The following is a 14,663-nucleotide window of genomic DNA, read 5'->3' on the forward strand; positions in this document are numbered from 1 at the left end:
ACAAGTTACGTTCTATACATAACAGACAAATTACTGTCAGCACAATAAACTAGTTTCTTAGTATATATCTTTTTTAAAAATTATCTTTTTGAGACAATATTTGCCTTTTCCTCCAAAATACAGTTAGATAGGCTCACTTCTTCTTACATAGAATTTCCAGCACCTCTGCGCCCCCCTTTTTTTGCCATTTCTTTTCTCTTGATTTTATGTATACATCAAGTTTGGAAAATTGTAACCTATGCTTTAGATTATTTTGTTGCAGTTGTCAGTTAACGGGAATTTATTTTCCATGCCCCTCTTCAGCTGCCTTATGTAGGAGTAAAAATCTTAGAGATTTTTATTTGCTTTTAAAACAGCAAACACCCAAAGAAGACCTATTTGTCACTTCTATCATAATGGTCTGAAGCATTATTTGCTTAACAAATAGTTGGTGGATATGTAGTGTCTGATCATATCCCAATGTACTGGGAAAACAATGACCTTTTGAAAGTTTTATGCAAATGTGTTCTATGTTTTGTTAACACATGATGTTCCTATGTTTTTTATTCAAGGGAGATTGGCCACTGCCATATTTAGAACCTCTCATACAAAGTACACTCTAGTTTAAAAATAGGTCTTTGTTAAATAGAATTTTTTAATTCTTTATAGGTTTTATCTGAAAGTATTAAACAACATTTCCAAAGAGAGAGAGGACATCTATGTAAAAATAATTTTAAATAATATCCAAAATAAATGTTATTCTGAGATTAGAAAGTTAAAAAATTTTGTTTGTTGGCTGCGTGCAGTGGCTCATGCCTGTAATTCCAGCTCTTTGGGAGGCTGAGGTAGAAGGATTGCTTGAGCCCAGAAGTCTGATACCAGCCTGGGAAACATAGGGAGACCACATCTCTACAAAAAATTTAAAAATCAGCCAGGTGTGTTGGCAAGCATTTGTAGTCTCAGCTACTCAGGAGGCTGAGGTGGGAGGATGGCTCGAGCCCAATAATTCGAGGTGGCAGTGATCTATAATTTTGCCATTTCACTTCAACCTGAGCAACAAAACAAGACTTCCATCTCTTATAGAAAATTGTTTGTTTGTAAGAAAAAAATGTGCATTCATATGTTTTGTTTCACAAGAGTCTCTATCTCAAACCTTCTCCTCAAATTTTGAAACGAGATTAGCCTGTGTATAGAACCATAGAGGGTAACAATTACATACCTTTGGCATGTGGGTGAGAATCTTGAAGACATTTTTATTTGCCAGTTTATGTACCAAATTGTCTTATAATACATAAGATATTTTTGATGAAACTGGTGCCCTTCTCCAGATACACTCTTTACAGTAATCCCCTCCCTCCCTCTCTACACAGTTTCAATTCTACAACTGCCTTAAAATGTTTTGTGTGATAGCTGTTAATAAGTATGCTTAGGAAATGCAATAAAAGATATTGGCTTGTGATTTTCTTTTCTGTGCTGTACATTTGTTTTGGCTCATGAGACATGAGATCAAGGTAGAATGCATAGAGGAGAACATCACAAAAATTGGGGGTATTCTTTGAATATGAATACTAAGTGTCATGCACGTCCATGTGAAGAGACCACCACACAACCTTTGTGTGAGCAATAAAGCTTTTTTTTTTTTTTTTTTTTGAGACGGAGTCTCGCTCTGTCGCCCAAAGCTTTTTAATCACCTGGGTGCAGGCGAGCTGAGTCCGAAGAGAGAGTCAGCAAAGGGAGATAATGGTGGGGCCATTTTACAGGATTTGGGTAGATAAAGGAAAATTGCAGTCAAAGGGGATTTGTTCTCTGGTGGGCAGGAGTGGGGGATCGCAAGGTGCTCAGTGGGGGAGATTTTTGAGCCAGGATGAGCCAGGGAAAGGACTTTCACACGGTAATGTCATCACTTAAGGCAAGGATCAGCCACTTTCACTTCTTTTGCGGTGGAATGTCATCAGTTAAGGCAGGGCAGGGCATTTTCCCTTCTTTTGTGATTCTTCAGTTACTTCAGGCCATCTGGGTGTATATGTGCAAGTCACAGGGGATGCGATGGCTTGGCTTGGGCTCAGAGACCTGACATTCCTGCCTTCTTATATTAATAAGAAAAATAACATAAAATGGTATTGAAGTGTTGGGGCAGTGAAAATTTTGGGGGGTGGTATGGAGAGTTAATGGGCGATGTTTCTCAGGGCTGCTTCAAGTGGGATTAGGGGTGGCGTGGGAACCTAGAATGGAAGAGATTAAGCTGAAGGAAGATTTTGTGGTAAGAGGCGATATTGTGGGGTTGTTAGAAAGAGCATTTCTCATATAGAATGATTGGTGATGGCCTGGATGCGGTTTTGTATGAATTGAAAAACTAAACGGAAGACACAAGGTCTGTATAAGAGAAGGAGAAAAAACAGGTATTAAAGAACTAAGAATTGGGAGGACCTAGGACATCTAATTAGAGAGAGCCTAAGGGGGTTCAGCGTAAGGAGTGTCCACACAGGAGCTCAAATGTACCCTGTAGCATTCTGAGGACAGACTGAATTCTGAGAAGGGAAAGTGGTAAAAGTATTCTCTAGTCCTTTTTAAGTTGGGAACTGAGGTTGGTGAGGTGTGTCTTTAAAAGACCATTAGTCCGTTCTACCTTTCCTGAAGATTGAGGACGGTAAAGGATATAAAAGTTTCACTGGTCAGGGTCAGTCCAAGTGAAAGCAAAGAGAAGCTGGGATGAAGGGTGCAAAGGAATAGTAAAGAAAGTATGTTTGAGATCTAGAACAGAATAATGGATTGTGGAGGGAGGTATTGAGGACAGGAGAGTATATGGCTTTGGCACCACAGGGTGGATAGGCAAAACAATATGGTTGATAAGGTGCAGATCTTGAACTAATCTGTAAGCCTTGTCTGGTTTTAGGACAGGTAAAATGGAGGAATTGTAAGGGGAGTTTACAGGCTTTAAAAGGCCATGCTGTAGCAGGCAAGTGATAACAGGCTTTAATCCTTTTAAAGCGTGCTGTGGGATGGGATATTGGCGTTGAGTGGGATAAGGGTGATTAGGTTTTAATGAGATGGTAAAGGGTGCAGGATCAGTCGCCAAGGAGGGAGTAGAAGTATCCTATACTTGTGAGTTAAGATAGGGGGATATGAGAGGAAGATGCAAAGGAGGCTTTGGGTTGGGGAGAAGGGCAGCAATGAGATGTGGCTGTAGTCCAGAAATAGTCAGGGAAGCAGATAATTTAGTTAAAATGTCTTGGCCTAATAAAGGAGCTGGGCAGGTGGGGATAACTAAAAAGGAGTGCATAAAAGAATGTCGTCCAAGTTGGCACCAGAGTTAGGGAGTTTTAAGAGGTTTCGAAGCTCTTCCCACAACAGTTATGGAGGCAAGGGAAACAGACCCTTGAAAAGAAGGTAATGTGGAGTGGGTAGCCTCTGTATTGATTAAGAAGGGGACGGACTTACCCTCCACTGTAAGAGTTACCCAAAGTGTCTGTGATGGTCCAGGAGGCTTCTGAGGCAGTGGGGCAGCATCAGTCTTTAGCTGCTAAGCCAAGAAGGTCTGGGAAGGAGTCAGAGAGGCTTGGGCCAGAGCTCCAGGGGCTCTGCGAGTGGGCAAGTTGGACAGTCCTATTTCCCGTGGGGTCCCACACAGATGGGACATGGCTTAGGAGGAATCCCAGACTGCGGGCATTCCTTGGCCCAGTGGCCAGATTTCCAGAACTTGTAGCAAGCTCCTGGGGAGGAGATTCTGGAGGAACCTCTGGCAGCTGCGGTTCAGGCATTTGGAGTTGTGTGTTGGAGATGTGGCTGGGGTTTGTCTCACAGTGGAGGCAAGGAATTGCAACTCAGAAATAAGTTGCTACTTGGCTGCCTCTACTCTATTATTGTACACCTTGAAGGCAAGGTTCATTAAGTCCTGTTGTGGGGATTGAGGGCCGGAATTCAATTTTTGGAGCTTTATTTAATGTCAGGAGCATATTGCATAATAAAATGTATATTGAGAATTAGACGGCCTTTTGACCTCTTAGGGTCTAGGGCTGTAAAGTGTCTCAGAGTTGCTGCTAAATGGGCCATGAACTGGGCTGGGTTTTTCATATTTGATGAAAAAGAGCCTAAATCCTAACTGATTTGGGAAAGTTCAGATAAAGAAAAAGGAGCATTAACCTTGACTATGCCTTTAGCTCTAGCCACTCTTTTAAGAGGAAATTGCTAGGCAGGTGGGGGAGGGCTAGTCGAGGAATGAAACTGTAAGCCGGACTGAAGGTGAGGAGGGGAGATAATAAAAGGATTATAGGGTGGGGGAGCGGAGGCTGAGGAAAAATTGGGACCTAGCTTGGCCTGGTGAGGAGGGAGAGGTCAGCTAGGTCTGTAGAAAAGGAAGATTAGAAAGACTCAGCGACGCTTGGGGTTGGGACTGAGGGGACAGGCAGGAGGGAAAGAAGGAAGATTTGGGACGAGTTGCCTTGGGAACAGAGACTAGGGAGGGACCGATGTGTAAAAGAATGCCTGGATGTCAGGCACCTCAGACTGTTTGCCCATTTTATGACAAGAATTATTTAGATCTTGTAGGATGGAAAAATCAAAAGTGCCGTTTTCTGGCTATTTGGAACTACTGTCGAGTTTGTATTGGGGTCAAGCGGCATTGTAGAAGAAAATAAGCCATTTAGGTTTTAGGTCTGGTGTGAGTTGAAGAGGTTTTAAATTCTTGAGAACACAGGCTAAGGGAGAAAAAGGAGGAATGGAGGGTGGAAGGTTGCCCATAGTGAAGGAGGCAAGCCCAGAGAAAAGAGAGAGTAGAGACATGGAGAGAAGGGATTCGGGGGTTCTTACCCTCCAGAAAAGCAGGAAAGGGATGGGGGCATAGAGATAAGAGGTTGGGGCACAGAGATAAGAGGTTGGGGCACAGAAATAAAGGGTTGGGGCACAGGGATAAGAGGTCAGGTTGAGGAAATAAGGGGTTGGGGCACAGAGATAAGAGGTCAGGGTGCGGAAATAAGGGGTCAGGAGGCTCTTGCCCCCCAGAAAAGCAGAGAAGGGGTAGAGACAGGGAGAGAAGGGGTGGGGGTTATTCCCCACCCCCATAAAAGTGGGACTTGATACTAAGGGTGAAGGACCAAGGCAGGCGTCCCTGTGTGGTCAGACACCTCTGAAATGTGGGTGAATAATCAGAGAAGCATCCCCACAATGATTAAACACCAAGGGAAGGCTGCCTTCCCGAGTCCGTGACTGGTGCCAGAGTTTTGGGTCCACGGATAAAATGCGTCTCCTTCGTCTTTACCAGAAAAGGAAAGGGACTGAAATTAAGAGAAGGGAAAGATTGAAGTGTGGTGTCAAGATTGACAGGAGAAAGAGGTTGAGGGATAGAGAGAGAGAGTAAAAAGGGGCCGCTTACCCGATTTAAAATTGGTGAGATGTTCCTTGGGCTGGTGGATCTGAGAACCTAAGGTCGTAGGTGGATCTTTCTCATGGAGCAAAGAGCAGGAGGACAGGGGATTGATCTCCCAAGGGAGATCACGGCACCAAAATGTCATGCACATCCGTGTGAAGAGACCACCAAGCAGGCTTTGCGTGAGCAATAAAGCTTTTTAATCACCTGGGTGCAGGTAGGCTGACTCTCTTTTCGGACTCAGCCCACCTGCACCCAGGTGATTGAAAAGCTTTATTGCCCACACAAAGCCTGTTTGGTGGTCTCTTCACACAGACGCGCATGACACTAAGTTTAATGTGTTTAAAAACATTTTACAGTCTCTCAACCTTGGAGGTATTGGCATGTATTTAAAATATGTGTTATAGACAGATTTTGAATGAGGACAAACCTAAAATATGACAAGATAAATAAGTTTGAAGATGAGTTATATGAAGATAATTGGGAACCTTCTCTTCCTCTCTGTGACCCAAGATAAAATATCTTAAAATAAGCAATTTAGGCAGGAAAAACAATAAATCCTAAAGAGAAGAGCAACCAAAAGAAGGCATAGGAGAAGCAAAGAGCTAAAGCTGGTAATCAAACTGTGTTTTGAATTCCACTAAAATAAAACAAAAGACAGCTTGTGAAGTTCAGCCTATGGAGAACAGAATCAAGCTAGTGATGCAGATCATTTAAAATAAATGTATAGAAAGAAAACCCCAAGAATTATTTTTTAAAAAGAAATGTATTTTTGTCTATTTCAAAGACTTCATGGAAAGGGAAACCTATACTAAGTTTGTAAGTTGAAAGTTGGGTGTTTCTTTGGGGATGGGATTACTGGTAGGTTTTAGAGTTTTTAAAAATAATGTCCTAATTTTCACAAAAGGGCATTCTAAGTGGAATTTAATCTATTGTAGCTCAGGCCTCCAAATATCAATTTTCCTTATGAACCGTAAGATCTTTAATTTTTTTAAACTTTATTTTCTCTTGAAAATAAAAAACTACCTTTGGTAGTAAATAAACAGCTTACCAGGAGTTGACTTGTCTAATTATTTTTATTTCAAGTTGGGAGGGCTGGGTGCAGTGGCTCAGGTCTGTAATCCCAACACTTTGGGAGGCTGAGGCGGGTGGATTACCTGAGGTCAGGAGTTCGAGACCAGCCTGGCCAACATGGTGAAACCGCATCTCCACTAAAAATACAAAAAATTAGCTTGGCGTGGTGGCAGGTGCCTGTAATCCAGCTACTCAGGAGGCTGAGGCAGGAGAATCACTTGAATCCAGCAGACAGAGGTTGCCACGAGCCAAGATCACACCATTGCACTCTAACCTGGGCAACAGAGTGAGACTCTGTCCCAAAAAATAAAAATAAAAATAAATGAAAAGAAGGTTGGGAGGTTTAGCATATTTTATCTGCAAAAGGAAAGCAAAATTATATGATGTTTATTACACTGGGTTAAGTTCAAAAAAATAGAGTTGTTTTTCTCTCTCTTAAGCCTAGGTCTCCATGAATTGCTTGTGGTTGAAGACTGGCCCACTGCAGGGCATGGTAGAGTCAAGCTAGTTTAAATTTCCCATGTCAAAAACCACATGCAGGCAGGATCTGATGACATGATTCATTTTTATGCATAATAGAACCAAAGGAAAGCTAGGGCAGCTTGGTTTTGCAGAAACAGTTTTGAAGTGTGTATTCTGGTTGTGACATTGTGGTTAATCACCTCTACTCTGTGCATTTGTGAAACCTGAATCTCATCAGTGAAATGAGGGAAGGGAACCAGATCAGTGATTCTCAACCAGAGATGATTTTACAGCTGAGAAAGTGGGGTGCTACTAGCATTTAGTAGGTGCAGGCCAAGGATACTGCCAAAAATCCTGCAATGCCCAGTACATTCCCCGACAACAAAGAGTTATCCAGCCTCAAATGGCAATAATGCTGGCATCGAGAAACCCTGGACTAGAACATCTCTTGGCTCTCTCTGCTCCAGTACTACGAATAATGAAGCTCATTACTTTATGCCTGCCAAGGGCAATTCAGTTCAACCAACATTGACTAGGTGCCTTCTTTTTGTGTTTTAACTAAGAACTTTTCCCTATTTGACATACAAAAAGAAGGTAAAACTCTATCTTTGGAATTCCTCATATTCCAAATATTTTCCCATGTAGCTTCTACTCATGGTAACCTTGTTTGATAAGGAACATACATTTTCATTGATTCCAGATATATTGGCAAAATTATGGCTTTTCACCTTTCTAGACATTTCTTCTTTCTACTATGTTTCCCCAATTATTAGGCTCCAAGACAATCAACTAAAAGGGAAATTTGAAAGAGTCAGATGGTTTGTATAACTCTTAAAATCCATATTGTTGGATTAAGTCATTCCTGATATTGGACCTTATTGTCTTCACCTGCACAATGAGAGTGGAGTATAATGCGCTCCTTGTATCCTGAAATTCTGTGTTTATGTCTTTATAAACTATTGGAGTCCTCCTGATATTTGATGATTAGATAATTCAAAAAAGAGGGGGTAAAACAAGTATTATTTAGGTCACAATTTGGGAGAGATGGAAAATCTTAATTTATTGTTTAAGTCAACATCATGACAAATACCCACCTCTATAGAGTTTACTATGATGTGTGTGTGTGTGTGTGTGCCTGTGTATGTGTATGAGCACAGGCTTGCCCTTGCCCCTGCAATTTGGTTAGAGCAATCTGGGGTAGAGAATATTTTTTTCCCCTTTCTTTAAAAGTCAGTTTCTATTCACTTCCTATTTCTATTGCGAAATCATCAATATGATTTACTGCCACTATTTCCCTTTGAATAATTATAATTTTGTTTTGCTTTGCCTTAAATTAAAACCCCTAAGAGATCATTTATTTTCAAAATTAAATATATGTGTGTATGTGAAAGATGATTCAATACACACACATACATACTTAGTAGTTTTTTAAAGGGTCTTGGCATTTGCTACTTAAGGTACTTTTTATTGCTTTTTCACATTGGTAAATTTGTCAACTATTTCTGCTGCAAATATACTGAATAAGAAGGCTAACTAGGCAACCTAAAATTTAGATGAAGATACTTTTAATAATGAAAGTGAACATGTCTTTGCACTTCCCTGTTTCTGGATTTACTGTCTCAGCATTCTTCAAGCTCAGAGGACACCATGTTTCATTCATGTGTTTCATAATTATAAAAGACTCTGGGTTAATCCTTGCAATAAACTTTGGGGATAATTTTTGCCTTTTAAATCTCTCTCTGGGAAGTGATTTGGGACTTACAAAGGCTCTGTATAAGAAAATTAGTTGTAGAACATTAAACTTTTCACTTAAATCCCTTGTTAAAACAATAATAGATTCAAAGAACAAAAGGTCAATATATTAAAAACTGTAAGATCACTTAAAAATATAATACTCCTTAACTGTGAACAATATAAATGCTTCATTTAATGTGTCTAAATGTATAGATTTGGTAACACCAAAAAGTTGTAATGCTATAATAAAAGCATATCTCAGTCCAGGCTTGGTGGCTCACGCCTATAATACCAGCACTTTGGGAGGCCAAGGTGGGCGGATTACCTGAGGTCCGGAGTTCCAAACTAGCCTGGCCAACATGGTGAAACCCCGTCTCTACTAAAAATACAAAAATTAGCCAGGCGTGGTGGTACGTGCCTATAATCCCAGTTACTTGGGAGGCTGAGGCAGGAGAATTGCTTGAACCCGGGAGGCAGAGGTTGTAGTGACCCGAGATGGCGCCACTGCCACTGCACTACAGTCTGGGCAATGGAGTGAGACTCCATCTCAAACAAACAAATAAACAAACAAACAAACAAAACAAAAAAAACCCAGCATGTCTTGTATGTATGAATCTGTTCAGAATTTCAAAATTGTGAAAGTTTTTTTTAATTCAAAGATATCTACATGCTTTTCGAATCAATAAAGTCATTAGCTGGCCGGGCGCGGTGGCTCAAGCCTGTAATCCCAGCACTTTGGGAGGCCGAGGCGGGCGGATCACGAGGTCAGGAGATCGAGACCATCCTGGCTAATATGGTGAAACCCCGTCTCTACTAAAAATACAAAAAACTAGCCGGGCGTGGTGGCGGGCGCCTGTAGTCCCAGCTACTCGGAGGCTGAGGCAGGAGAATGGCCTGAACCTGGGAGGCGGAGCTTGCAGTGAGCCGAGATCGCGCCACTGCACTCCAGCCTGGGTGACACAGCGCGAGACTCCGTCTCAAAAAAAAAAAAAAAAAAAAAAAAGTCATTAGCTGATGCTTATATGCATTGTATCTCCACTTGAAAATGTTACACCAAAATAATAAAACCAGGGTCTATTCTGTTTTCCTAACAAAGATATGGTACTTTGACTACCCGACTGCCGTAGGAATGAAGAAGAGCGTAGCCATTTATTTTTTATGTGCTTTCATAAAGATAATCCTATTTCTTTACAGTAAGTCACAAATCTGCAGGCAGCACTCAAGTAACTCATTTTCAAGCAACTTATACTTACTCACTTAGTATAATTTTCTACCATTCTCTGAAATGGAACAGCTCTTATGCTCCGAGCATCTCTTACAGTTTTAAAATCCAGCTAGTTTTTGAAAATCTTCTTTGAGATGTCTCAAAATGACATCTGTCAGAGTCCCTTCTGTAAAAGTCCCCTTTGTAAAAGGCTTTCTGCCAAGACACACCCAGCAGCCATTTCTAGTCTATGATTTCTGCACCAGATTAGTCACAGGGGAACTTGTGAATTGGTCCATTTATTCTAGATTTACTTGGCAATTGCTGGAAAAATTCTCTCTAATCTCTTATTCCCCAGATTTTTCAGGGATTATCTTCACCACCACCACTTCCACCCTGGGAGTCAGCTCAGTGCTGACAGTGGTCACAGGGACCTTGCCTAGTGCTATTGAGGCTTCTGATCTTCTTGTTTTCCTCCATTCCCTCCATCCACCTGCTCTCAGTCCCAGCACAGTTCACACGTTCGTACTCTGATTAATTATGTTCTTTTCCAGAAGTTTGATGTCCTAGGTCCTAGGCTTTTGAAACCCCATTCTTTTTTTGTCAAAGTATTAACTCTGCCATGGGTTTCCAAAATCTATTTTGAAACCCAAACTCTACTTTTTCCTAACTTTTTTTCAATTCTGCTTTAACATTTTAATCCAGAAACACGAGGATGGAATTAATCTTTAGCTGCCTGGGTTGACAGAAGGAACACAGAACACAGGACTATGAGAAAGACAAAACTAGAAAACATTTACGAGCATGTGGTCTCCGCAATGCTGAGTAGTGAGTGCTGTGGTTTTATGCTGAATGGTGCTGCTACTTCTCTGTCTACTTAGCTCCTTTCCTCTACACTTAATATTCAGGCATTTAACATTTGTACCAGGATCTGCAACAGGCCTGGGTGATTCCCCAGGAAATAAAGCAGACAATATCCCTCCCTCATGGAGCTTAGATTCTAGTAAGTTCTCAATATTCTGGACCTTGGTCTCTGTCTTTTTGCTCCTATTTGTAACCTTTTCTGCACCCTGTGTACTTCCTCAGTAAAAGCTGTCCACTTAACACTCAGGCTACACATTCTGTGGCCTCCTACTGCAACCTACTGGTCCTTGGGTCCTCTGATCATTGAGGAACCCTATCCTGGTGGCTAGTTAGTGTAGCCTTTGACTTTCCTACTTCCTGAAAAAGAGAAAAAGATGATGATAGAATTAAATGACAAGAACATGGGCTCTTATGATTTTTGAAAAAAATCAGTCCTTACTGAACTGATTTTATCCTACAAAAATGGGGCTACTAATCACCATTTCTAATGGAATCCATACTAATGTATATTTGTGATTTTTTTAAAGTATAATTTCTTTAAATTTTTTCCAAGTGCTTTCATCTTTATTATAGTATAATTCACAAAAATTGTACATATTTAAGATGTAAAATGTGATGATTTGATGTATGTGTACATTGTGTAATGATTACCACAATCAAATTAATCAATGTAACTATTAATGTACTAGTTACTCTGTGTATGTATATGGGGGAAGAGATGAGGACACATAAGATCTATTCTCAGCAAATTTCAAGTAAAAAGTAAAATATTGTTATCTGTAGTCACCATGCTATACATTAGCTCTCCAGAACTTATTCCTTTGATAACTGAATGTTTATACCCTTTAAACACCAGTTTTCCTTTTCACTTAAATCCCTTATTAAGACAATAATAGATTCAAAACAACAAAACATCCATTTCAACCAAACGTCCATTCCAACCTCTGGCAACCACCGTTCTACTCTTTGCTTCTCTAATTCTGACTATTTTAGATTCGACTTAAGTGAGATCATGCAATATTTTTCCTTTTGTGACTGGCTCATTTCACTTGGTATAATATCTTTGGAGTTCATTCATGTTATTGAAAATGGCAGGATTTCTTTCTTTCTTAAGGCTGAATAATATTTGATTGTTCAACACGTTTTATTTATTCATTTATCCATCAACAGACACTTCGGTTGTTTCCATATCTACTTGTTAAGAATGATACTGCAATGGTTAAATGAAGTACTCACCATCAAAGGGCTCTAAACACTGAAATGTTTCTTGTTATCATTTCCTTTAGAATCACTGCAATTTTGGAAGAAAGGAGTTGATTTCCTGCCAAAGGGTCAACTGAATATATTGTCTTCTTTCTCTCTCCCGTTACGAGCAATTGTAGAAGCCTATGTTTTATGGTTTTTTTTGACTTCTTCAATTTTAATTGCTCCTCTCTCCTAAACACCTCCAGATGGGAAATGAAAGACCAGAATCAAACTATATGTATAGAAAAACATAAAACTCAGCATTGTAGTCCTCTGCTGCTCACTGTGATTGATTATGGAGTAGCTTTCTTTCTTTTCCCTTGAGTGTACCTCCATCAGATACTTCCATGCTGATCCATGCCATCTGCTCTGTGAAACTCGCTGTCAGACCACCATACACTTTAAGCCCTAAGTTATCCGAATTCTATCTTTGAAATTATGTTGTGATTATTAAAAATCTTTTTTATATAGAGGATTTCAAATAGCTAAGCATATGCTAAATTTTTCATACTTCACAAGTTCGAGTTTTCTTGGTTCAAATCAGGATTCAAAATAGATGTGTTGCTTTAAATATGTGTTTTAAAAATGCATATGGATTCTCCAGAATTTGGGTTTCTAAGCAAGAAGATGTGCCATATAATCAAAACCAATTTATATTGGCTTTATCTTAGTGAAATGTAGATAATCAGAATCTCTTATTTCTTAGTAACATGGGGTTTCTGTGAGGCTGTCTGTAAAGTGTTGATATGTCTTTAGATAAAGGGGTTGCTCTTTAAGAAAATATTACTACTTTTCATGATTTTATTAACAAGGTGTTGATTTAAATTAAAACTGTAGCAAAAATGCTGCGGCTCTGATTTTAAATTGTTATAGGTTCTAGACAGCAAAGGAAAGCTGAAAATAAATGCTGCATTTAAAAATAAATGTGGCTTTACCAAAGAGGTGGGAAGACGGAAGACAGGATGGAGTGAAAGGCTCCAGTAATTTTACCTATGGTACTCTGAGTTCACAAAGGTGTCTTGTACTCAGACAGAAAACTACAGTGTGAAGAGGGGACAGCATGAGTGAAGAGAAAGTGGATTTGCACCCTTCACTTCCAAACCACAGGAAAGGAAGTGACTTTAAAATGCCAGGATGGAACAAAAGCATCTCAGATGTACAGGCTTTAATGAGAAGAGCTCAAAATGCCTTAAAATGCCTTTGATGTTGCAATGGAAACAGCTTTTGAAGTTAAACAGTATGATTTGATGGTTGAGTAGAAAGTAGGCTTTTTCTAGAGCACCAAATGCGTCAGATATGGCTATAACACTAATTTTCTGATGTGTCTGTCAGTTAAGCAGAGCTAAATTAATTTATTCACTGCATGTTTGTCTGCTAATTTTTCTCTAATGAACAAAGATATTACTTGCTTCATAAGTTCCTGTCTTCTTGAAGTTTTGTAGAATATGATAGTATCAACAACAAAAATAATTAATTCTTTTCAAAAATTCAGGTCCTCAGTAAAGCCTTTTTTTGAAAAATTAGTTCTATGTATATTTACACTGAAAGAGGACAATTCTCAAGTGACTGAAAAGTGTTTAAAGCATTTTATTAGAAATAACTATGTTACCTATCTCATTGATAGAAACATGTCCAAGACTGTTTTATAATCCCTGTACATCTGTCAAAAACTAGAACATTAAAACATTCATCTATTGCATACTAAAGCAGGATAGAGTGATGTTCATTTTCAAGAATCATTTAGAATAGTGATCTCTAAAGTATTAGGTACTAACCTCAATATAATGCAGTGGGGTGGAAGTAGGGCACAGGTTAGACATGATAGAGATGTCATTAGTGTGTTTTGAAACAAATCTCAAACAGAGGTCACAAACTATGGTCTGTGGGTCAAACCTGGCTCACCAATGTTTGTATAAATAAAGTATTATTGAAACACAGCCTTGCCTATTTCAGTTATGTGTCACTTAACAATGGGGATATGTTTTGAGAAATGCATCTTCTGGTGATTTTGTCATTGTGCTAACATCAGAAGGTACTTACACAAATCTAAATGGTGTAGCCCACTACACCCAGGCTTTGTGGTGTAGGCTACTGCTGCTGGGCTACAAACCTGTACAGCACATTACTGTATTGAATACTGTAAGCAATTGTAACACAATGGTAAGTATTTGTGTATCTAAACATAGCTGATCATAGACAGGGTACTGTGAAAATACAATATAAAAGATAAAAGAAGGAACACCCGTATAGTGTACTTACCATGAATGGAGGTTGCTCTGGGTTAATCAGTGAGTGGTGAGTATATGTGAAGGCCTCAGACATTACTTGTATATTATTGTAGATTTTAGGAACACTTAGATTACACTAAATTTATTAATTATATATTTTTTTGAGATGGAGTCTTGCTCTGTTGCCCAGGCTTGAGGGCAGTGATGCGATCTCGGCTCACTGTAACCTTCGTCTTCTGGGTTCAAGCAATTCTCCTGTGTCAGCCTCCGGGTAGCTGGGACTACAGGTGCACGCCATCATACATAATTTTTTGTATTTTTAGTAGAGATGGGATTTTACTGTGTTGACAAGGCTGGCATTGAACTCCTGACCTCAGGTGATCTGCCCACCTCAGCATCCCAAAGTGCTGGAATTACAGGTGTGAGCCACCATGCCTGGCCACATTTTTTTTTTTTCAATAATAACCTCAGCTTACTGTAATTTTTTACTTAATAAACTTGAATTTTTTAA

The 14,663-nt window shown here is 39.6% G+C and overlaps 1 protein-coding gene across 2 annotated transcripts in view; it reads left to right on the plus strand.

The window, feature by feature from the left end:
- The window catches only part of MLIP (muscular LMNA interacting protein), a 251,536-nt gene that overhangs the window by 190,196 nt on the left and 46,677 nt on the right, over window positions 1-14,663 (plus strand). Inside the window, exon 12 of one of the 2 annotated variants that reach the window (XM_025382597.1) lies at window positions 10,927-13,861. The exons of the other annotated variant lie outside the window; for it this stretch is intronic. Within the exon in view, the coding sequence (XP_025238382.1) occupies window positions 10,927-10,986 (60 nt within the window). The 3' untranslated portion in view covers window positions 10,987-13,861. Of the gene's footprint in view, window positions 1-10,926; window positions 13,862-14,663 lie in introns of those variants that run through there. 2 annotated transcript variants of the gene reach the window in all.

This window comes from Theropithecus gelada, chromosome 4, assembly GCF_003255815.1.
Source record: "Theropithecus gelada isolate Dixy chromosome 4, Tgel_1.0, whole genome shotgun sequence".
NCBI lineage: Eukaryota > Metazoa > Chordata > Mammalia > Primates > Cercopithecidae > Theropithecus > Theropithecus gelada.